At 38.0% G+C, this 25,964-nt stretch overlaps 1 protein-coding gene across 2 annotated transcripts in view; it reads left to right on the plus strand.

Moving 5' to 3' along the window:
* WAPL (WAPL cohesin release factor) overlaps nt 1–25,964 on the plus strand; it is an 89,919-nt gene that overhangs the window by 14,012 nt on the left and 49,943 nt on the right. The window contains exons 3-4 of one of the 2 annotated variants that reach the window (XM_025880538.2): nt 13,147–14,190; nt 16,367–16,485. In XM_025880538.2, coding sequence (XP_025736323.1) covers nt 13,147–14,190; nt 16,367–16,485 — 1,163 coding nt within the window. The remainder of the gene's footprint in view (nt 1–13,146; nt 14,191–16,366; nt 16,486–25,964) is intronic. The other variant, XM_025880539.2, reaches the window with a different exon arrangement.

A 25,964-nucleotide genomic window follows, 5' to 3' on the forward strand; every position in this document is an offset into this window, starting at 1 on the left:
TTTGGCTATTGTGGACATTGCTGCTATAAACATTGGGGTGCACGTACCCCTTCGGATCCCTACATTTGTATCTTTGTGGTAAATACCCAGTAGTGCAATTGCTGGATCGTACGGGTAGCTCTATTTTCAACTGTTTGAGGAACCTGCATACTGTTTTCCAGAGTGGTTGCACCAGCTTGCATTCCCACCAACAGTGTAGGAGGGTTCCCCTTTCTCCGCATCCCCGCCAACATCTGTCGTTTCCTGACTTGTTAATTTTAGCCATTCTGACTGGTGTGAGGTGGTATCTCGTTGAGGTTTTGATTTGGATTTCCCTGATGCCGAGTGATGTTGAGCACTTTTTCATGTGTCTGTTGGCCATTTGGATGTCTTCTTTGGAAAAATGTCTGTTCATGTCTTCTGCCCATTTCTTGATTGGATCATTTGTTCTTTGGGTGTTGAGTTTGATAAGTTCTTTATAGATTTTGGATACTAGCCCTTTATCTGATATGTCATTTGCAAATATTTTCTCCCATTCTGTCGGTTGTCTTTTGGTTTTGTGGACTGTTTCTTTTGCTGTGCAAAAGCTTTTTATCTTGATGAAATCCCAGTAGTTCATTTTTGCCCTTGCTTCCCTTGCCTTTGGCGATGTTTCTAGGAAGAAGTTGCTGCGGCTGAGGTCAAAGAGGTTGCTACCTGTGTTCTCCTTTAGGATGTTGATGGACTCCTGTCTCACGTTTAGGTCTTTCAGCCATTTGGAGTCTATTTTTGTGTGTGGTGTAAGGAAACGGTCCAGTTTCATTCTTCTGCATGTGGCTCTCCAATTTTCCCAACACCATTTGTTGAAGAAACTGTCTTTTTTCCTGGTGTAATATCTTAAAACTGTAAAGTTCTATGGAAACATACATGATTGTGTAATTATTATCAAGGTACAGAATATTTCTGTTATCTTGAAAGTTCCTTCATGCTCCTTTTTGGTCAGTCCCTTCTCTCACTTCCAACTCCTGGGATCCACTGATCTGTTTTCTGTCTCTGGTTTTTATCTTTTCCAGAATGTCATATACATGGGATCATGTGGTATGTAGCTTTATCAGTCTGGCTTCTTTCAGTTAGTATAATGCTTTTAAAGAGTATTCCATGTAACAGTAGTTCATTCCTTTTTAATTGCTGAGTAGTAGTCTATTATATATGTACTGTAATTCATTGATTAGTTGAAGGACATTCGGATTGTTTTCAGTTTGGGGCAATTATGAATGAAGCTGCTATAAACATTCACATTTAGGTTTTTGTTAGACATACGTCCTCATTACTCTTGGGTAATACCTAGGAGTGGGATTGCTGGTCATGAAAACATTGATCTTATTTTTTTTTTAATTTTATTTTTTTTAAAGATTTTATTTATTTGAGAGAGCGAGAAAGAGAGAGAGCACATGAGAGGGGGGGAGGGTCAGAGGGAGAAGCAGACTCCCCGCTGAGCAGGGAGCCCGACGCGGGACTCGATCCCAGGACTCCAGGATCATGACCTGAGCCGAAGGCAGTCGCTTAACCAACTGAGCCACCCAGGCGCCTGAAAACATTGATCTTAAATTTAAATGCTTTCAAAGGGTATAATTTCCTATAAAATAATTTTAAAATAACACATTTAACTTGAGTATCAGTGATTTTTTTTAAACCTTTTTATTGTAAAATAAAAGAGACAGAAAACCACACAATATAATGTATAAAAATGTTTAGTTCAGTGAATTATTTATAAGAGCAACACCCTTATAACCAACACCCACGTTAAGAAATAGAATTTTGGCAACCATTCTAGAATCTCTTCCATCTGTCCCTTCATCCCCACAATAACTGCTCTCCTGTCTTTTATCATAATCCCTTTCTTACTTGCAAGTGCCATAATTATTTACTGTTCACTTTCATACATTAAAAAAAAATAAAGAACAAGTTCCTCTTTAACAGCCAGAAGATTTTACAATACTCCTTTTTCTTTTTGAAATTGTATTTCTATTCCACTTCCCCTTCAGAATTTTATCCTAATGAACATATTTATGCTTAGCCTTTTAATGGCCATCCTTTTCATAATTTTGTACAAAAATGTGTATACTTATTTAAATTTAAACTTCTAAGAATTTACTGTGATTGTAATGCTCTAAGTATTTAAAAATTCTAGATGATTATGAGCACAATTATTAGTGCATAATTGATCAAATATGAATGCTATACATTTCAAAGGCAAAATTTATTGGAAACGTACATCTTAATGACAGGTGGGGCTTTTTCCAATTCATGCGTATGACTACCATTGCTAGAATAAGAAAAAGCTTTGGCATCAATCTGTTCTTGTTTTTTAATACATGTAAGTGTTGAGAAACCATATTGACAAAAATAAGAATGAGAAGAGTTGTTATACCAGTTTCTATTTGGAAAGCAGTAATTGGAAACTACCTGACATACAAAGGATGTTGCCCAGACATTACAGTTACTCAGGTAGGAAGCACAGAAGCCAGTAATCTATCACATTGTTTCTTTATAGGTTATGCCAGAATTGGAGCAATGTATCACAGTAAGATTAGGGATGGTGAGCAATATGCCATTATTCATAATGTGGGAAAATGATTAAATCCCAGGTGGGTTGGCACATTAGTTTTTGGAGCAGAGTAGAATTGAGGATTTGGAAATGAATTTCATTAAACCTCAGTTGTGCCTATATATATATTTTGAAAGGTTTTAGTGTAACTTTGGGGTCTGTATACTTAGTTTGAAGAGTTAATTGCCACCTGGAAGGTAGGACCACTGGTTGAGGAGTGACTGGGGTATGTAGTACATTTCCTGTCTCCTGGTGGACAGAGATGGGCAGCTTGAGCAGGAGCCATGGTAGCAGATAAGCTCCTTGACTTGCTGGTAGGTTGTCACAGTTAACACAGGTTTATTGATTGGGGAAGCGGAGAGGTTGAGTTGATTTGTGTATCTTTGTAGTGGGCCCAGCTGACTAGCACTTTCGAAGTTATTTTTATTTACTGCCTTTTTTTTTTTTAACTGTTTTATCTTTTAAAGTACATGTAAATTTGGGGGCGCCTGGGTGGCTCAGTCCTTAAGCATCTGCCTTCGGCTCAGGTCACGATCTCAGGGTCCTGGGATCGAGCCCCGCATCGGGCTCCCTGCTCTGCAGGAAGCCTGCTTCTCCTTCTCCCACTCCCCCTACTTGTGTTCCCTATCTCAAATAAATGAATCAAATCTTAAAAGTAAAGTACATGTAAATTTGGTGTTTGATAGGTATGCTTTATAAAATATAAAAATGTCTTAAATGATCAGTTAAAATGCTCTTTTTTTTTTAAGTACCTTTTACCATTCAAATCTTTGAGTAAAATCGATCCACTGAAGAAGTGCCATATTTTTCCTTTGGCTTCTTAGGTGCCTCTGATAAATAGCCACATATTCTTATTGACAGTGAAAAAAAATCCATTCCCTTCCACAGAAGCAAATGCTATTTACAGTTTCTTTATAGCTTTTCTATATAAAGCTTATATAGCTTTATTTAGTCTTCAATATGCATACATATAAATCTATATATATTTTTTTTTAAGATTTTATTTATTTATTTGACAGACAAAGCAGGAGAGGAAACACAAGCAGGGGGAGTGGGAGAGGGAGAAGCAGGCTTCCCGCAGAGCAGGGAGCCCGATGCCGGGCTCGATCCCAGGATCCTGGGATCATGACCTGAGCCGAAGGCAGGTGCTTAACGACTGAGCCACCTATGTATTCTTAAATACATATGCACAAATGGGAACATGATACATACATATATATAGCATATCGTGCCTTAAAAAACACTTAAAAGATTTTCCCCTAAGATGTACCCTTATCAGTATTTATAGATCTACTTGTTCTTTTGTAGCAGTTTCATGGTTTTCCATTGTATGAATGTACCATACTTTAAAATTAGTTTGTTAGGGATATTTTGAGTGTTTTAGTTCTTTGCTATTACAAATAATTGCTATGTTGAACATCTCCCTACTTGTGTTTTTGAGCATCATGTCTCAGTATAGTGGTAAAAGATGTTTGTAGAAGTGGATTGAAAGGGCGTATACATTTAAATTTTCAGTTGATGTTGCCAAATTTCCCACTACCAGTGTGGCTTTTTTTGCAGCGGGGGGGAGCTCATCCTCCTATCAAACTTTGGGCTTGGCTTAGCTGAAAGAATACTGTTTATTTGGGTGGGTGGGAGGAGGTTAAATTTTTTTCATTTTAGAATATGTACATCTTTTTTAAAATTTTAAATTAAAAAAATCTTATTTGTGCATGGTAATGGTTGAAAGCTTCCCAGCTCTTTTCCCCAGTCACCCCGGTTCTCCCTGGAGTTACCATTTATTTTTTGTTTCAGTCTTTCTGACATACACTATACAGTCCTATACAGTCAATATACAGTCAACACAAGTAGTTACGTGCGTGCGCGTGTGTATCTGTGTGATTTAAATCCACAAATGTTAACGTGCTGTTTTGTACCTCGCTCTTTCTCTTAATATATCTTGGGTGGTGATGGGGGGATAATTACATTGTGGTATATAAAAGTGTTCTTTCCGGCCTCCGTCCCTTTTTTATTTAAAATACTACTGCATGGTGGGGCGCCTGGTTGGCTCGGTTGAGCATCTGACTCTTGATCTCATCTCAGGTCTTGATCTCAGGGTCATCATTTCAGGCCCCGCACGGGGCTCCGTCCTGGGCATGGAGCCTACTTAAAAAAAAAAAAAATACTGCTGCATGGTTATGTCAGTATCTTCGTGCTGTAAGTTCCTTAAATCGTTCCTTGTTGATGTGAGACTTTGGGGTTGCTTTCAGTATGTTTGTTATCTTTTTAAGTTTCTCTATTTTTCAAATACCACTTAACTATATGGCTACCAACCAGTAACTTATATCTATTATATTTCATCTGCAAAATGGGGTACAGGTTCACATTTCCTTATCTGAAACCTTTGGGGCCGGATTTGTCTTGGCGTTTAGGATGATTTTGGAATATAGAAAGTGGATATATTTTACATTAATATCCCATCAGAGTCTGAGGTGGTATTCTAATCGAAGACTGTTCAGAAAAAGAAAATATATTCCTAAGTAGGATAAATAAATAGCCTCACTTAGGTGAAGTCAGGTTTTGCTTCAGAAAATGTGTTATGAGAAAATTTTTCAGAGCTTTTTGGGTGTTGGAATTGTGGATGAAGGCTTATGAATTTCTAATAGTACCTACCTCAGATGGTTGCTATGAGATCAAATGAATTAATACGTAGAAAGTATTTAGAACAGTACCTGACACATACTGAGGGCTTAGTAAGTCTAAATATAGTTCAACTTTGTTTTTTATCTCTGCTTTATTGAGATGTAATTAACACGTAACATTGTGTACTTTTTTTGTTTTTGAGAGAGAGAGGTGGAGCAGGTGTGTGGGAGGGGCAAAGGGAGAAGGAGGGAGAGAATCCCAAGCATGCTCCATGCCCAGCATGGAGCCGGATGCAGGGCTCTATCTCAGAACCCTGAGATCATGACCTGAGCTGAAATCAAGAGTTGGACCCTTAAGCAACTGAGCCACCCAGGTGTCCCAAATACTTTATTTTTTATTTTTTTTCTTTTAAGATTTTATTTTATTTTTATTTTTTAAAGATTTTATTTATTTGACGGAGAGAGACACAGTGAGAGAGGGAACACAAGCAGGGGGAGTGGGAGAGGGAGAAGCAGGCCTCCCACGGAGCAGGGAGCCCAATGCGGGGCTGGATCCCAGGACCCCGGGATCATGACCTGAGCCAAAGGCAGACGCTTAACGACTGAGCCACCCAGGCACCCCTGTCTTCTCCCTTTTTATAATGGATTATTTTGAAGCAAATTCCACACATTGTATTTCATATATACATATAATTCTTTAAAAGTTAAGGACTCCAGGGGCGCCTGAGTGGCGTAGTCGGTTGGGTGTCCGACTCTTGGTTTTGGCTCTGGTCACGATCTTGGGGTAGTGGGATCCAGCCCTGAGTCTGGCTCAGCGTGCAGTCCACTTGAGTTTCTCCTTCTCCCTTTGCCGCCTCCCCCCGCCCCTGCACTCTCTCTCCCTAAAATGAGTAAATAAATCTTTAAAAAAAACAAGGACTCCAAAAAGGTAACACCGTACCATTGTTACTCTTTGTGGGAGGCAGGGGGGAGAGAGAATCTTAAGCAGTGGGCTCAATCTTAGGACCTTGAGATCCTGACCTGAGTACAAATCAAAAGTCGAATGCTTAACTAACTGAGCCACCCAGGCACCCTGTACCGTTGTTATTCTTTAAGGTACTTAATATGTACCTTTGCCAGTTTTTATTATGTTTTAAGCTTTTGAACAGACTGTTTTTAGACAGTATATAATTAGATAGGAAAGTCTTTTCCATCATCCCCATCCCTCAGGGCAACCATATCTGTACATAATGTAGATCTGCCTCATTCTCTTTTAAGAGTTACATAGTACTTAGATATGTGGCTGTATGATAATTTAAGTAGTTCTTTATTGATGGGTGTTCGTATTGTTTATGAAGGCAAAAACCAGGAAATTGTAGTGAGTTTTTTATTTTATTTCATACCTAACTATTTATAGAGTAAATGGTTATAAATTAAAACTGCTTGTTCAAGGGTAAGTTCATTTCTTTGACATGTACATTTTTAAGTTTAAAAGGTATTACCAAATTGTCCTTTGTAGTGGTTATACTAAGATATGCTCCTACAGAAATGTAGTTTTATTCTTGTTGCTTTTAAGTATTTCTTTGTATGAGCAGACCACTTTATTGACTGGCCTGTTAATGAATATTTAGATTTCATTGTTTTGGAATGATGTTGGTACACATACATCTGTTTTGCTGAACCAGGTGGAATTGCTCATATTTGATTATTTTTATTCATTTATTTGAAAGATTATTTGAGAGAGAGCGAGAGAGAGAGTGCATGCACATGAGCGGAGGGGCAGTGGGAGAGGGAGAGAGAATCCCAAGCAGACTCCTTGCTGAGTGTGGAGGCTAACTCAGGGCTCTGTCCCACAACTATGAGATGATGACCTGAGCCGAAAACAAGAGTTGGACACTCAACCAGCTGGGCCACTCAGGCGCCCCTATCTATTTATCTATTATCTATCTGTTTAGAGAGTGCTGGACTGGGGGTGGGGCAGGGGGAGAGAGAGACTCTTAAGTAGGCTCCACGCCCAGTGTGGAGCCCAATGTGCCAGGCTTGAACTCATGACCCTGAGATCAAGACCTGAGCTAATACCAAGAGCCATACAGTCTCCCTTGTTGAATATCCTTTTTTTTTCTTTTAAAGATTTTATTCATTTGTGACACAGAGACACAGAAAGAGAGGGCATGAGCAGGGGGAGAGGCAGACAGAGAGGGAGAAGTAGGCTCCCCGCTGAGCCAGGAGCCCGATGTGGGGCTTGATCCTAGGACCCTGGGATCACGACCTGAGCTGAAGGCAGACGCTTAACCATCTGAGCCACCCAGGTGCCCCTGAATATCCTTTCTTACTGAGTGACTGGTCAAGTTTCTAGATCATTTTTTTTTTTGGGCGTCTTTTTATTAGTTACAGGCATTATGTGTGTAGTGTCAGTACCCTCCACTCTGGTTTGTCTAGTAGTTCTCTTAAATAGTGTTGTTTTCTGGACAGATTTAATTTTGATGAAATTAAATTTCTTTTTCTTTATGGTTAATGCTGTTTGTATCTTGTGAAGAAAACTTTCCCTGCCTGAGGTCATAAAGATACACTCCTGTATTCTAAAAAAAAAAAACTTTTCTTTTTCTCCATATTTAGGTCTCTAATTCATCTGGGTGTGTAGGAGTTCTTTTTTATTTATTTATTTATTTTATTTATTTGAGAGAGAGCGCACATGAGAGGGGGGAAGGTCAGAGGGAGAAGCAGACTACCCACTGAGCAGGGAGCCCGATGCGGGACTCGATTCCGGGACTCCAGGATCATGACCTGAGCCAAAGGCATTCGCTTAACCAACTGAGCCACCCAGGCACCCTTTAATTTATTACTTAAAGATTCTTATTTACTTGAGAGAAAGAGAGAGAGAGAGTGTGCGCGAGAGAGCATGAGTAGGGCAGAGGGAGAGAGACAAGCAGACTCCCTGCTGAGCAGAGAGCCTGACATGGGGCTTGATCTCAGGACCGTGGGATTATGACCTGAGCAGAAGGCAGACTCGTAACCGACTGAGCCACCCAGGCGCCCCTGTAGGAGTTCTTTTTAAGTTAAGGAAATTGACCCCATTTTTGGTAATATTAGTTGGAATTATGTTTTTCACATTTTATTTCCTTTAATTTAACATGCTGAAATTTTATATTTTATGTAAATTAATATGGATTATGGGCTTAGAACTTCCCCATTCCAGGGTAATGTATTTTTTAAAAATTTTCTTATATTTTATAATAAGTGTTTAGTTTTATTTTCCATATTCAGTCTTAATCTAGAATATATTTTAATATTTGAGGTAAAAAAAATCAACTTTATTTCCCCCATATGTTCCAATACCCTTTATTGAATAATCCATCTTTCCCATAGATATTTGAAATTCCACAATCAACATATACTGATGTCCTGCATATATTTTCCTCCTTCTCTTTGTCCTTTAAACCAATAAAAATACATTTTAATTTGAAAACTTGCTGGAACTATACATACGACATATATATGTGAAAATGTGCATGTATTTTCATACAGTTTCACAAAATGTGAAGAACGTGTGGAACCCATTCATGAATCTCTGCTCAAACTTACCTTCCTAACTTCTTAAATACTTCAAAGAGTATACTCATAGAAGCCTTAAATCATCCCACCTATTTATTCCTTTATAAAACTATGTATACTCCTATTGTAAGTACTGGTATGTTTGTGTTTTTATTTTTTTAAAGATGTTATTTATTGGACAGAGAGAGACACAGTGAGAGAGGAAACACAAGCAGGGGGAGTGGGAGAGGGAGAAGCAGGCTTCCCGCAGAGCAGGGAGCCTGATGCAGGGCTCCATGCCGGGCTCGATCCCAGGACCTTGGGATCATGACTTGAGTGGAAGGCAGATGCTTAACTCGACTGAGCCACCCTTGTTTTTATTCTTAAGGGAATCATCCATTTCCTTTCAAACTTAAGAATCCTTTAGGGAATAATGGGCATTTAATTAATCTTTTATGTGAGGTTGCTTACTGTTTTAGATAAGCAGTATGAGGCCTAGGGAGAGAATATGGCTTGCCAAATTTTTACATATCTAGTTACTGGTTTGCTTTTCAAATTCTGTGTAGTTTTCTTAAGATAATTCTCTCCCTTACCTAACATATAAAAGATTGAGTAATTATCTAGTGATGCTAAAATCTAGTGATTTGGGGGCGCCTGACTGACTCACTCGGAAGAGTGTATGACTCTTGATCTCGGCGTTGTAAGTTCGAGCCCCACATTGGGTGTAGAGATTACTTAATACATTTTAAAAATAATACCTAGTGATGTTAAAAGGCATTTATTAAGTATCTGATAGCAGATAGTGCTGGCTAAGTCTTGAATTGAGAACTTTCTATACATCCAGTCTTGACCCTCTAGCTTGAGCAACAGTAGGCCTTAGAATGTGGTTTTGGATTCCTTGCATGAAACTAGTAGACACAGGACACACAAGGGAGTACTGATGAACTTACATGTTAGAGCCCACTAAGAAAACTCTTGCTAAAAGATTATTAAAAAATATGTCCTATGTTGTGGCAAAGTAGTAATAGCTATGATAATTTGCATTCAGGTGATGCTGTATAACCTGTAAAATATCCTTAAATATATTACCTTCTTTTATCTGTTCAACTCACCCTTCAGAAAGATCTTTTTTTTTTTTTTTAAGATTTTATTTATTTATTTGAGAGAGAGAGAATGAGAGATACAGAGCATGAGAGGGAAGAGGGTCAGAGGGAGAAGCAGACTCCCCGCTGAGCAGGGAGCCCGATGTGGGACTCGATCCCGGGACTCCAGGATCATGACCTGAGCCGAAGGCAGTCGCTTAACCAACTGAGCCACCCAGGCGCCCCACCCTTCAGAAAGATCTTATTAGTTCATTGTTTTGCTGAAGATAGGGCCTGAACTTCTTAAGGCCTCATTTTAGCCAGAAAGTGGCAGAGTTGGCACACAATTCACTTAACTCCTAAACTTAGTTAGGAATACATTTCTGATTTAGATTAAATTATAAGTTGATTTAGATTAAAACAGTAATGCTTAGCTTCTCTGGAAGAAAATAACTACCTCTTTTTCTTTACTACTTGATGTTTTAAGATACTAAATGGATTTATGTGACAGAGAAGCTGGGATATTTGAGGGAGGAGGGCAGTTGAAAGTAATTGTTCTGCATTTTAGGATAAGGTAGCCTCGCTCTCTCTTCTGAATGTATAGTTGTAAATATTTGTTGCAGAGCTTAAAAGTTGAAGGACTATGGAAAGTGTTTATTTTATATATTAGAATACTATTGTAAAGAACTTGGACAGCCTTTCTTAGGCAGAGCTCTGTTGGTTACATTGGCTTTTATCTATGTAATGTATTTCAGAAATTTAAAAATACATAATGTACTTTAATATTCATTTGTAGGATTGTATTTGTTGTATAATTGAATAGATGAGTAGATTATACTTGCTAATGAAACTTATAGTTATAACTTTATTTTTAAAAAGGTTTTATTATTTGAGAGAGAGAGAACAACACGAGCAGGGAGGGTGGGGGACAAGCAGATTCTGCCCTGAGTGCAGAGCTTGACACGTGGCTTGATCCCAGGACCCTGAGATCCTGACCTGAGGCAAAACCAAGAGTTGGGTGCTTAACCATCTGAGCCATCCAGGTGCCCCAGTTTATAACTTTTCAGTGAGAATATTTTCCATAGGTCTCTTTATTACTTTTTGCACTTAAAATAGATTACATGATAAGCTCACAACAAAGTTAGGCATTTGAAAGATGGCTTATTTATGAGAATAGTAACAACATGTATTCTCTCTTATTGTAGGAGAAATGGGAGTTATTACTCCCATTCACTTTTATTAAAGTGAAACTTGAAGTAGTTTTTAAAAAATAGGGATACTAACATTGTTCACATAAACTTTTTAAGTCAGAAAGATATTTATTATATAAAACAGTTAGAAATAGCCTAAATAAATTTTGTGACATTAAGACGGTAGAATGCTCTGCAGTCATGAAAGTGATGTGTGGGGTGCCAGGCGGGCTCGGTTGGTGAAGCATCGACTCTTAATTTCTGCTTAGGTAGTGATCTTGGAATTTTGAGGTGGAGCCCAGGGCTCCGGCTGGGTGTGGAGCCTGCTTAGGATTCTCTCTCTCCCTCTCCCTCTGTCCCACCTACCCCCCACCTCTCTCTCTCAAGAAAAAAAAAAAAAGTCATGTAATAGAACATTTAATGACATCTCACAGACCTTTGTTGTAGCTAAGCATACTAAGTACTTCCATAAGCTATTTATTAGGAAATATTTCCTTCAGTAATGCTGTAAAGTAATCTAGGTCAGTGCCTTTTGAGGGAAATGGAAGCCCTCAGGGAAACTTCCGAAGTTAGGGGTCTTGCCTGAGCTCTGAAGAGCCAGTTTAGCCAGGGCAACACAAGTCTCCAGACTCCGCTACCACTGCTCTTTCCACTTGTTCGTAAAAGCAGTGGTGGTATTTTTTCTGGTTTGGTGTTAGACTTGGCTTTGCTTCTATCCCTTTTAAGGTATCAGATGTCAGAGTTAGCTTTTAATTTTTAGCTTTTCAGTATTTTAGGCTTAGCGATTGGTACTTCTGAGATAATGAAAACTGTAGTTCCTTGCCTTCCGTTGGGAAAAGTCTAAGAATAAAACAGGTATTAGATGCCTTCTAAAGGTAAGTAAATATAAATCTAACAAGTTAAATTATGTTTAAACCCACTGGGTAGCATTAAAAATTGTGCATTGAATTTATGTAATCATCCCTTTGCCTATACTTAATGGCTTGTTAGTTGAGATCTGTTATTGGCTTTTCTTAAATGTAAGTGCACATTTTAAGTACTTTGATTGTTTGGCATAAACATTTTGCCAGAGTTTTTCTACCACTAAGTGCTGGGAGAATTAATCATAATACCGATTTGAATCATATTTTCATCTCTTATTTAGAAAGGTTAACAAAAAATGTTTCTGATGATAAAAATTAAAGATAGTAAAAATGAATTCCCCAAGTACAAAATGAATAGGAAGTTTGAGGTATGCTACTCACTGATATACTTATGCATACGCCACTATAGCCACTTAGGCACCAGAGCCACTGTTAAAAAAGAAAAAAAAATCTTTGAAGTTATATGGTGTTTAGGATTAGGAGAAAGATTGGAAAGCAGAAATAGCAAAAGAAACCTGACCCTGAGACGAGTTTCTCTACAGCCTTACCCCAGAGAAATACATTGCCAGAATGTTGTCATTTATTGTGTTATACTCTTTATTTTTTTTAAGGTTTTAATTTATTATTTGAGAGAGAGTGTGCATAAGCAGAGGGAGAGGGAGAAGCAGACTCCCCGCTGAGCAGGGAGCTGGTGGGAAGCTTGATTCTAGGACCCTGGGATCATGATCTGAGCTGAAGGCAGACTCTTAACTGACTGAGCCACCCAGGCGCTCCCTCTGTTATACTGTTTAGATTTTACTAAATAAATTTCAATTTAAGGATTTTTATTTGCAGAACCAATAGTATTTCTGAGAAGATTGGGCTGAGTCATTTAATTCTGAATTGATCTAGTTGCTTAACATTGTTGAAATCTCTTGAATTAATTTTAACAAGTTTTAGGGACTTGAATGACTAGGGAGAGGTCAGTGAAAGTCAAGAGAGCTCTATGCTAAAAAGCCTGGGTGGCTCAATCAATTAAGCGTCCTACTCTTGATTTCGGCTCAGGTCATGATCCTCAGAGTCGTGAGATCGAGCCCTATGCAGGGCCCCGGGCTGGGTGAGGAGCCTGCTTAGGATTCTCTCCCTCTCCTCCCCACTTAACAATAAAAAAGGTGGAAGGGGAAATGTCAAATATATAAACATTCATTAATTTATTTAACATTACTGTACTGATTTTAAGATTGATTCTATATTCTTAGATGTTCCTGTTATTTGTTAACTTTTATATTGATGTCACTTAACATTTTATCCTTGACTTATTTTTAATTTTTACAGATAAAATGGAGAATTTTAGTGAAGAATATGAAAAGAATAGTCACCATATTTACAAAAATGCTGAAGATAGTACTAAGAAACCCAATGCAGAAACAACTGTAGCTTCTGGATACAAAGCTGATGAAATCAAGGAAACAAATGATACTTGGAACTCCCAACTTGGAAAAAGGTCTGAATCTCCATCAGAAGTATCTCCCATTAAGGGATCTGTAAGAACTGGTTTGTATGAATGGGATAATGATTTTGAAGATATCAGATCAGAAGATTGTATTTTAAGTTTGGATAGTGATCCTCTTTTGGAGATGAAGGATGAGGATTTTAAAAACCGGTTGGAAAATCTAAATGAAGTCATTGAGGAAGACATCGTGCAAAGTGTTCTTAGGCCAAGCAACTGTAGGACGTACTGTAGGGCCAATAAAGCAAAATCCTCACAAGGAGCATCAAATTTTGATAAGCTAATGGACGGCACCAGTCAGGCCTTAGCCAAAGCAAACAGTGAATCAAATAAAGATGGCCTGAATCAGGCAAAGAAAGGCAGTGTAAGTTCTGGGACCAGTTTCAGAGGGACGGTTGGACGGACTAGAGATTACACTGTTTTACATCCATCTTGCTTGTCAGTTTGTAATGTTACCATACAGGATACTATGGAACGTAGCATGGATGAGTTCACTGCATCAACCCCTGCAGATTTGGGAGAAGCTGGCCGTCTAAGAAAAAAGGCAGATATTGCGACTTCTAAGACCACTACTAGATTTCGACCTAGTAATACTAAATCTAAAAAGGATGTGAAACTTGAATTTTTTGGTTTTGAAGATCATGATGAGACAGGAGGTGATGAAGGAGGTTCTGGGAGTTCTAATTACAAAATTAAGTATTTTGGCTTTGATGATCTTAGTGAAAGTGAAGATGATGATGAAGATGATTGTCAAGTGGAAAGAAAGACAAGCAAAAAAAGAACTAAAACAACTCCATCCCCCTCCTTACAACCTCCTCCTGAAAGCAATGATAATTCCCAGGACAGTCAGTCTAGTGCTAATAATGCAGGTAAGACTTTAAAAAAAATTATAAGTAAATGCTTTTCAGGTTTAAATCATCGGCTACTTAGTTTCTGCCTAGATACTCAATTTTAACTTGTTATGTTCAATTTTAATAGAAGTACTGTGTAGGACCACAGATTACCTTATCCAGAAGTACAGCACTTTAAATGTTAATAATTAAGTTCCACATTGTTAAGGATCAGTTTATAGATTAGAGTCTTCTCATATTTGTGTTTTAATTCTGCTGTTAGCACTTGAGAATTTTAAGTGTCTGTGTGTATAGGGGTACTAGACATCTTGATGTTTCAACTTTGAAAATCTAAATGCAGTGGAGACTTAGGGTAGATTTTGGACATTTAGGACTACACTGATAATAGATGGTTTGTAATGAGGGAAAAATTAGAAAATTAAAATTGATAAAAAGCATTTGTAGTTGCTCAAAAGTAATCAACAAATGTTTAAAGCATTCTCAAGAAATCTTAAGATTAAGTCTTAATCTTAAAAATCATCTTCTTGAGTTGATTTAATAAAATTGAAAAGGGCTAGTTAAGTATTTATTCACTCTTAACGGTGAAATTTAATTTGTCTCTTAGATTGTAGGGCCAGTAATGACTAGAGGCTCTCAAGGAGTTGATAGTCTGCTGTGAGAGACAAACAAAAGAAGTAGGTTAGCTTTGCTACAATTAAGTCATTACCTGACAAGGGCTTTGTGAAGTGGATTGATGAGTGAGGAAGAGTAAGTGAAAGCCTCTTAGAAAGCTAGCTAGTTTTGATTACCATTTCAGAAAACTTGGATTTTACAGAGGACTTGCCTGGTGTGCCTGAAAGTGTGAATATTTATATATATTTAACCAAATACATAGTTTTTCTGTATCGGTTAACTTACTAAATAAAGCTTTTGTCCTATTAAGTCATACAAGATGTCATTACGTTATGGTGAATTAGAATTCTGGTAGTATTCTTACATATAGATTCCCTTGTACACTGTAAGCCATACTTGAGACTACCGACCATTTTATTGTATTTGGCCTAAAAATAGTTTTGTTAGGTTAGAGTCACTCTTCAAAACTAGAATTATATGGGAATAGTCCCTAAGGGCTCACTACTTACTCCCCACTGCAGAAATAAATAAAGGGTATTGTCAGAATTCATCTAGTGCTGTCTTGAATCTCTTCTGGAGAATTGAAGTTTGCAGCAGCCTTGCTAGTCACATGAGATCTGACTGGGCAGACAGCTTTACAGTTGCTTTCTCTGGAGGATGATAAGTAATGATGGACAAAACCTGAGCTCCTGTCTCCCTGAAGTTTACTTAGCTCTTACTACTAACCTTGGTAGCAAGTTATCTTAATCAGCGATTGAAAATCTCTGGCAGAAATTTACATTTTGAGGTAACATACTTTTTTAGCATTGAAATGTGAAATCATTAGGCTCCCTTTCAAAAAATTCTTGTTGATACCAAATAAAATTTAAAAATTAGAGACCATTTGATTGATATAGCCAAAGTTGGAATTTGGGTCTTCATATGATGTATGAAATAGCAGATATTTTTAAGGGTTGGGCTAGTAAAAAGCCTTCCTGTTTTTCTTTTTTCATTTAGGCTAGAAAAAGTATAACCATTTAGCAATTAATCTAATTCTTCGGTTATTTTTGTGTGAAGACCCACAAATCACTGAGCTACATTGTACTAGGTCATTTTCTATCTTTTGCCACAAATAGCTGTCTTTTTTTTCCTTTTTGTTTTTTTAAAATGTGGTTTTTGTAGATGTAAGCAGACATTCTTTGAAAGCCAGCATGATTCACTATACTTAAGTTCTAGAAAAATGTTAAAGGTGGATACCACCTGATTGTGTGTGTGTGTTTAAACTAGACCATTCTAATATCAGTGTCCATAGATACCCAACAGTTACTTTACTAAAGAATTGATTTTGCCATTTACACAAAATAAAACTGAAGCACATACACAGTAACTAGGTTTCTGATTCTCCTAGAGTAGGGAGCAAGCAGGAGGGTGAGAATGGCAAAATGAAACTTTATACTGTTAGGAATATTTTGTCAACTGAGTGGCGCTTTTATTCCTTTTACTCTTTTCCCCCACAATATGCCACTCCCCCAAATGTTCATATGGTTGTTTGGTAGATAATTTGAAGTATTAGAAAGCTAGCTAGTTTTGATTACCATTTCAGAAAACTTGGATTTTACAGAGGACTTGCCTGGTGTGCCTGAAAGTGTGAAGAAGCCCCCAAATAAACAAGGAGATAAATCAAAAGAAAACACCAGAAAGATTTTTAGTGGTCCCAAACGGGTAAGTAAAGAAAGCATTATCAGTGATTTGTATTACTTATCTTTATTGGAGGGTGCAACTCTAACTTTTTTATTTGAAAATTACTAACAAATTTTTCTTTCAAAGGATGTAAGTCAATTTTTTAAGCATTGTAACCATTTTTTGAAGTGTGCAAAAATATACCTAATTTTTATTATATGTACAGTTCAGTAACATTAAATACATTCACAGTATTTTGTAACCATCCCATTATCTATATCCAAAACATTTAATCATTTCCAGCAAAAACTCTGTACCCTTTGAACAATAACTCTCCTTTTGTCCTCCCAGCCCCAACTCCTGGTAAACACTGTTCTATTTGTCTCTGTGAATTTTCCTATTTTGGTTACCTCATATAAGTGGAATCATACAATACTTACCTATCTGTGTCTGGCTTATTTCACTAAGAATAATGTTGTCAGGCTCCATCTGTATTATAGCACATATCAAAATTTCATTCCTTTTTTATGGCCGAAAAACATTACATTGTATATATTATATTTGTTGTTGTTCAAGGGTATTTTATTGATAAGAAGCCCAGACTCTGCCCTCCACTGGTACAACTCCTCTATTAGGTGGTATACATATATTGAAAGTTACTGTTTGTATTAGTTTAAGCCATAAACTGGCTGACTTAAAGCATACTTACTCTGTGTCAGTTCTGCATTCTAGAAATCCAAGTCAAGATGTTGGGAAGGCTGTGCTTTCTCAAAGCCTCTAGGGGGAAATCCTTTCTTGCCTCTTCCAGTTTCTGGTGGCTCCAGGTGTTCTTTGGCTTGTGCTGCATAACTTGCAGTGTCTGCCTCTGTACATGGCCTTCTCTCTCTTTCCCTGTGTCGTCTTTTAGAAGGACACTTTGTGTATATCACATTTTGTTTATTCATCATTAGGGTTGTTTTCACCTTTTGGCTATTTGAGTCCCTGCTTTCAGTACTTTTGGATATATACCTAAGAGTACAAGTTTTGAGACATAGGGTAGGTCTGTGTTTAACTGTCAAACTCTTTTCCACCTTGACTGAACCATTTTACATTTCCACCAGCAGTGCACGAGGGTTCCATTTTCTCCATGTCCTCACCAACACTTATTTTCTGCGGTTTGTTTTGTTTTGTTTTTTGTTTTTGTTTTGTTTTTAAAGATTTATCTATTTATTTGAGAGAGACAGTAAGCACACACATGTGTGCGGGAAGGAGCAGAAAGGGTGAGACAAGCAGACTCCCCACTGAGCGGCGAGCTTGATGCAGGGCTCCATTCCAGGACCCTGAGATTATGACCTGAGCCAAAACTAAGAGTCAGACTCTTAACTGACTGAACCACTCAGGTGCCCTGTTTTTGTTTTTTTTAAATAGGTCCCATGCCCTGTGTGGAGCCCAACCTAGGGCTTGAACTCATGATCTGAGATCAAGACCTCAGCTCACATTAAGTTGGAGCTTAACAAGCTGAGCCACCCAGGCGCCCCTGTGTTTTGTTTTTTGTTTTTGTAATAGCTCTTCTAATGGGTATGCGGTGGTATCTCATTGTGGTTTGATTTGCATTTCCCTGACTAGTGATGTCAAGCAACTTTTTCTGTACTTATTGGTCATTTGTGTATCTTTTTTAGAGAAATATCTATTCCAAGTCCTTTGTGCATATTTGAATTGAGTTGTTTATTTTTTGTTGAGTTACGGGAGTTCTTTACATATTCTAGATATTAATTTCTTATTAGATGAATAATTTGCACATAGATCCCTCATTCTGTGACTTGTCTCTTCATTCTCTTGATAGTGTGCTTTGATTCACAAGTTTTTAATGTCAGTGAAGCCTTAATTTGTTTTTTCTTTTGTTACCAGAAAATCCTTGCCAAGTCAGATGTCATCATATGGCTTTTCCCTTATGTTTTCTCCAAATGATTTTATAGTTTTAGGTCTTACATTTAAGTTTTCCATCCATTTTGAGTTAATTTTTGTATATGGTATAAGTTAAGGGTCTAGCTTCATTCTTACACATTATGTAAGTCATTTTAATATGGTCCAGCAGGGTATTCAGAATAATTTGCTTGACTTTAACTGTTCATTGAAAAAATTCTTTATGGGCACCGGGGTGGCTCAGTCAGTTAAGCGGCTTCCCTCTGCTCGGGTCATGATCCCAGGGTCCTGGGATTGAGCACCAAATCAGGCTCCTTGCTCAGCGGGGAGCCTGCTTCTCCTTCTGCCTGCCGTTTCCCCTGCTTGTGCTTGATCTCCCCACACCCCGTGTTAGATAAAAAATTAAATCTTTAAAAAAACTCCTTTACTTATATAACTTGTTATGTGTTATATGGTTTTGTTATTAAAAGGTAGTTACGGGACGCCTGGGTGGCTCAGTCAGTTAAGCGTCTGCCTTCAGCTCAGGTCATGATCTCAGGGTCCTGGGATCGAGCTCCGCGTCGGGCTCCCTGCTCAGTGGGGAGCCTGTTTCTCCCTCTGCCTGCTGCTCCCCTGCTTGTGCTCTCTCTGACAAATAAATAAATATCAAAAAAATAAATAAAAGGTAGTTACAAGTTGTCAACACCAAAGCAGATGGAACTGCTTTTAAACAGCTAAAGAATAAGCATGTCCAAGAATGAATAAGGCCAAGTCTTACAGCCTCATTTTATTTTTATTCTTTTATCTAATTAGGACTCATTTCAAAGTAATTGTGTAATACTTTTGTACCCCCATGTGCCCACCCCCCCCCAAAAAAGTGCTTAATGCTAATTTCAATAAACTTAAGATTGCCCAGGGGCGAGGGGCCAGGGCAGTGTGGAATATAGTCTGTATGGACTATATAACTATAGTCATTAGTGCTTAGGTGAGGTTTTTGGTTTATATGAAATTGTGTATGGCATATATTGATTTCCAGAGCAATAGTTACCAATTTCTTTGGTCTCAGGATCACTTCACAATCTTTAAAAATTTACTGAGAATCACAAATAGCTTGCTTATTTATTTATCTATTTATTTATTTATTTTTGAGACTTTATTTATTTGACAGAGAGAGTCCACAAGCAGGGGGAGTGGGAGAGGGAGAAGCAGGCTTCCCGCTGAGCCAGGAGCCCAATGTGGGGCTTGATCCCAGGACGCTGGGATCAGGACCTGAGCAGAAGGCAGATGCTTAACCATCTGAGCCACCCAGGTGCCCCTCCCAAAGAACTTTTTTTAAAAGAACTTTTGATTATATGTGCAGATCTATCAATATTTATCAAATTAGAAGTGAAAACACATTTTAAAAATATAAATTCACCTAAAACAATAACCCATTACATGTTAATATGATATTTTATGAAAATTACTTTCTCAAAAAAAGTAGTGAGAAGATTAACATTGTTTTGCATTGTTTGCACATCCCTTAATGAGGGGCGCCTGGGTGGCTCAGTCGTTGAGCTTCTGCCTTTGGCTCAGGTCATGGTCCCAGAGTCCTGGAATCAAGCCCCGCATCGGGTTCCCTGTTCAGCGGGGAGCCTGCTTCTCCCTCTTCCACTCCCCCTGCTTGTGTTCCTGCTCTTGCTGTCTCTCTCTCTCAAATAAATAAAATCTTAAAAAAAAAAAAAAAGTTTGGCTTAATGAAAGACAGCTGGATTCTCATAGCTCCTGCATTCAGTATATTTCATTATGCTGTTGTGGTTGAAATATATGAAGAAAATGCAGCCTCACAGGTATGTAGATTTATTTTATTATTTTTTTTAAAGATTTTATTTATTTGACGTAGAGATAGCTAGAGCAGGAACACAAGCGGGGGGGGGGGGTGGTGGGAGAGGGAGAAGCAGGCTTCCTGCTGAGCAGAGAACCCAATGCAGGGCTTGATGGCAGGACCCTGGGATCATGACCTGAGCCGAAGGCAGACGCTTAACTGACTGAGCCACCCAGGCATCCCGAAAGTTGACCTTTTTTCATTGGCAGAAAATACTTCAAGGAAAATGACTGGCAGTGATAGGCCCACTTTGTACATTTTTGAGAAAATGTCTGCCTAAAACCCAAGTCTATATAAGAAGCATAGTTTGTCAGTCTTTCGGGTAAAGATTGGTGTTCCAGACAAAGAGCGAGTAGTTCAGCTTGCAACTTGAGCAGTTATATATTTTTCTTTGATAGGACCACTGTACTTTGTATGCAGCAGAAGTGTTTTATGCATACTTTTTTGTCACACAGAATATTAGTGCATTTGATGGTTGCAATTTAATAAAATGAGTAATTTTTACTCCTTTCTCAAGGGCTTGTTTTTATATGAAACTGGCAGTTTATTTTTTTTATCTGTGAAGTATATGGCAGTAAAGAATATGACTACTTACACAGTTTGGACCTCCCTATCCTGATTCATGCTAAGTAACCAACAGCTTTATCCATTATTATTATTTTTTAATTAATTTTTAAAATTATTAAGATAAAGTGTATTATTTGTTTCAGGGGTACAGGTCTGTGATTCATCAGTCTTACACAATACACAGTGCTCACCACAACACATATCCTCCCCAGTGTTCATCACCCAGCCACCCCATCCCTCCCACCCCCCTCCACTCCAGCAGCCCTCTGTGTTTCCTGAGATTAGGAGTCTCTTATGGTTTGTCTCCCTCTCTGGTTTCATCTTGTTTCATTTTTTCCTCTCTTCCCCTATGATCCTCTGCCTGTTTCTCAAATTCCATGTATCAGTGAGACCATATGATGATTGTCTTTCTCTGACTGACTTTGTTTAGTGTAATACCCTCCAGTTCCATCCACATAGTTGCAAATAGCAAGATTCCTTTTTTTTTTTTTGATGGCTGCAAAATATTCCATTGTATATATATACCACATCTTTATCCATTCATCTGTCAGTGGACATTTGGACTCTTTCCATAGTTTGGCTGTTGTGGACATTGCTGCTATAAACATTGGGATGCAGTAATCCCTTTGGATTACTACATTTGTATCTTTGGAGCTTATCCATTATTGATTGCTTTTGCATCATCTGTATAAATGACAACACAGTGAAAAAGGCAAATAACATCTTCTTACTGTGAAAATGGTTGAAAGAGTTGAAAGAGTTCATGGGTCCCTAGCACACACCTTGAGAACTGCTGATTTATAGCATTCTGCTTTATTTTCTTCCCTCTCAACTTTTTGTTATGAAAAGTCAAAATACATAGAAAATGTGAAAGACAAGTATGATGAATACGCATATCCCTCTACCTAGATTGATTCCCAGTTAATATTTTGATTTAATGGCATATACATGATCTCCTCCCCCTACCGTTCATAAAATTTTTTTCTGTCTTATTTGAAAGTTAGTTGGTCAGTTGTAGACTTATGGATAAAATCCTTTTTTTTTTTTTTTAAATATTTTATATTTAAGCAATCTCTACACCCAGTGTGGGACTTAAACTCATGACCTCGAGATCAGGAGTCCCATCCTCCACCTACTGAGCCAGCCCGGTTCCCCAAGATAGCATACATTTCTTAAGCATACATACCGAACTGTGGTTATATGCTTACAATACTTAAAAACATCAGCAATTCCTTGATATTATCTGATGTCTAGTCCATATTCCATTTACCCCAACTGTCTGTTAATTGTCTTTAAGTGTTTTTTTCTTCCAAACCATAATCATTTAGTTGTTATATCTCAAGTCTTGAACAGTCCCCTTGTCTTTTAAAAATTCTTGTGGCACTGATTTTATTTTAAAGAGCTCATGATACTTGTAGAATATTTGATTTTTTCCTGATGATGTCCTTTAGGTAATTACTGTATTAAAGTAGGATAATGATGGGGCGCTTGGGTGGATCAGTTGGTTTAAGTGTCTGTGGCTCAGGTCGTGATCCTGGGATCAAGCCCCCCAGTTCAGGCTCCCACCTTCTCCCTCTCCCTCTCGTCCTGCTTGCACTCACGAGCTCTCTCCCTCTCTCTGTCAAATAAATAAAATCTTAAAAAAAAAAAATAGTACAGTGGCATAGAACACTGGAAATTAGGTCTGTAAGCTTGATTAGGTTCAGGTTAAACATTTTGGCAAGAATGAGTCAAAGTGATAATTGTGTGTGTTGCTTTACATTAGAAGCTACATGACACCTGGTTATTCTGCTCTTAATATTGTTTGACTACCAAATGAAGGTTGTGATCACCAGCTCTCCAATAAGGGCATATTTTTCCTTTCATAATTCAGTAAGTAAGCTTCTCAGTACTACTTTGGCACCATGTGAATATCCTGTTCCCTGTTACTGTTTCACTTCATCGTTTTAGCATCCATTGTTGATCTTTGCCTGCATCATTTATTACACTGACAGTTGCAGAAGGGTGAGTTTTCTAATTGCTATTTCTTCTACATATAGTAACTGGAATTCTGTAAAGAGTTTTCTTTCGCCTTTCCCCACCGCCTTGCGCGCTCTTTCCCTCTCTCTCTCTCCTACAGTATAGACTCAATAATTTTTACTTTTTTTTTTTTTTAAGATTTTTATTTATTTGACAGAGAGGGAACACAAGCGGGGGTAGTGGGAGAGGGAGAAGCAGGCTTCCCGCTGAGCAAGGAGCCCAAAGTGGTGTTCGATCCCAGGACACTGGGATCATGACCTGAGCCGAAGGCAGACGCTTAACAACTGAGCCACTCAGGCGTCCCTAATTTTTACTTTTTAAATGTATTTATACGATCTCCTGGGTGGCTCGGTTGGGGGTCCAATTCTTGATTTCAGCTCTGGTCATGATCTCAGGGTCATGAGATGGAGCCCCGTGTTGGGCTCCATACTGGGCGTGGAAACTGGGATTCTCTCGCTCCCTCTGCCCCTCTTCCCAACCCCTGTGCACACATATGCATGTTCTCATTCTCTCTCTTTCTCAAAAAACAAAACAAAACAAAACAATAGATTGGGCCAGTGTGAGCTATTTCAAGGTATCTTGTGTCCTCTTGGTATAACTGCAGCATCTTTTTTTTCATAAGATTTTATTTTTTTTAAGTAAATCTCTACACCTGGCATGAGGCTTAAACTCACAACCCTGAGAATCAAGAGTTGCTTGCTCCACCATCTGAGCCAGCCAGGTGCCCCAACTCCATCAACTTTGAGTATTTCCCTTGCTTTCTGCACAAAAGATGACTTACCTGTTTCAGTCATGGAACCATTCATTTATGCAAGGATCCTTGGTTCTCTTGGTGGGAATAGTATTTAGAAACCGAGATCTGCTAGGTGTGTTCGTTTCTTCTAGGCTCTTTTGTTGGACAGAGCTATGAAATGTCGAAAAATAAACTGCGCGTTCATATTGATAGTTTCATTTCAAATTTAAGATTACAGAATTTTGTACTAGTTTACTTTATCCTATAGTACATATTTATAAAAGTGTAATACCAATATTATCATTATTATTATTTTAAAGATTTTACTTGTCAGACAGAGATTGAGAGCATAAGCAGGGGGAGTGGCAGGCAGAGGGAGAAGCTGGCTCCCCGCTGAGCCAGGAGCCCAGTGTGGGACTGGATCCCAGGACCCTGGGATCATGACCTGAGCTGAAGGCAGACCCTTTATTTTTTTTTAAACATTTTCTTTCTCTTTCTTTCTTTCTTTCTTTCTTTCTTTCTTTCTTTCTTTCTTTCTTTCTTTCTTCTCTTTCTTTCTTTCTTTCTTTCTTTCTTTCTTTCTTTCTTTCATTTATTTGAGAGAGAGAGCATGAGCAGGGGGAGCAACAGAGGGAGAGGGAGAAGCAAGCTCCCTGCTGAGCAGGGAGCCTGATGTGCGGGCTCGATCGCAGGACCCCGAGATAATGACCCGAGCCAAAGGCAGACACTTAACTGACTGAGCCACCCAGGTGTCCCAATACCAGTATTATTATGAACAATAAGTACACTGAGTGAAGTTTAAGATTTTTCCAGTTCTTTTTGTCTTTAGATTATTTCTTTGAGAATGAAATCATAGTAATGTGTTCACAAATTAAGTAATTTTATCTTATATGCTTATGTTAATTGATATTCATTTACATCCATTTGTATTCATTTGTGTTCAGTTTTTTTTAACTTAGTTTTAAACTTAATATTGATGTCATTTCTTTGCTACTAATGTGGTTTAGAAGGCAGCAGTGTACAGGTACTTGACCCAATTATGAAGCAGTCTCTCTAGCTTCATAAGTAAATCAGGTCATATAACTTAGTAGGCAGAAGACCTATTTACTGTTGATGGATAATGTGTGAGAAAAATTAAGAAAATGATTGCTAATTTATAAAACCAAAAGAGCTGTGAAATTGAACTTATTTGAAAAATGTAATATGGGTAAAGCCCTGCCTTAAAACAATAGTCCTAAATAATATTTTATTCCCTGAAGAGGTTGAACTTGAGTTTTTAATTTCCTTTTTAACCTCCTACTGAAATATTTGCCAAAACCCTTTTTATTTTAAGTGGGATTGTGTCAGAATTTCTTTACATATATTAATATTTAGGTGGGTCGGTAATTTTCAAAAATGAAACTTTGATCCAAGTGTTATTGTACTTCAGTAAAATAATAAAAAATGCTTTAGATCTCATGGAAGGTAGGTACCCTTACAAAAATATCTAGGTAAAGAATTTAGAAGCCTACTTCAGGACGAGAGCAACAAGAAGTTAAGCAGTATAAAATAGCTCATAGGAAATAGGTCATCCATTTGCCTTCAAGACACTAAAAGACTACTTCAGAGTTGTTAAAAAGGAGAATGCCATTGAGAAACAGAAAAAGAAATTTTACCTATTGAGTTTTGATGAGTGTAATGGAATAGAGGAAATAAATCAAAATTTTAAGCATTTAAGTGGTATGTATAAATTAATATGGAAATGATGTTTTATATATAATAAATTAGGGTTTGTGTTATCTGTGCAAAAAAAGTAGATAACCTCAATTCTCAAAGGAATTTTTATGTAGGTTACCCCCAAATCTCCAGAGAAAAAAGAAGGGGGGGGAAGTAGGTGGGTGTAGGAAATGTTCTCAGCAGTTGTTCCAGTTCTCCATTATAATAGAAACGCCCTCATGTAGCTGATAGGTCAGTTGGAGTATCTGGGTCTTCTCTAATCTGATTAGATTTAAAGACACTAATGACCTCATTTCCGAGTGAAGAGATAGCCCATGGCTTGTGGTGGCAAGAGTTTCCCTCCCTACCTGTTAGACTTTCTTAGCCCCAATACTGTAGATATTTTGGATTGAATAAATCTTTATTGTGGGGTTGGCCCTAGTAAATTGGAGGATATTTAGCAACACATGTGGCCTCTACCCATTAGATGCTAGTAGAACCTGCCCTCCCCCTCCCTGAAAATAAACAAAAAACCCACCACCAGTTGCTTCAACCAGAAATGTCTGCAGACGTTGTCAGGTGTCTTGTGGGCGTCAAAGTGAACTTCCTCCTATTGGTGTGTATGTGTCTTGAGAATAAGTTGCAGATTTGATGCCCATTACTCCTAAATCTCTTAGTCTGTACTTTCTAAACACAAGAGCACTCTAATCTATAGCTGCAGCATTCCCATCAAAACCAGGAAATTGGTTTGACATTGATAAA

Source organism: Callorhinus ursinus, unplaced genomic scaffold (assembly GCF_003265705.2).
Source record: "Callorhinus ursinus isolate GAN/ISIS: 27379988/994484 unplaced genomic scaffold, GSC_fseal_2.0 scaffold31, whole genome shotgun sequence".
In the NCBI taxonomy this organism is placed as follows: Eukaryota; Metazoa; Chordata; class Mammalia; order Carnivora; family Otariidae; genus Callorhinus; species Callorhinus ursinus.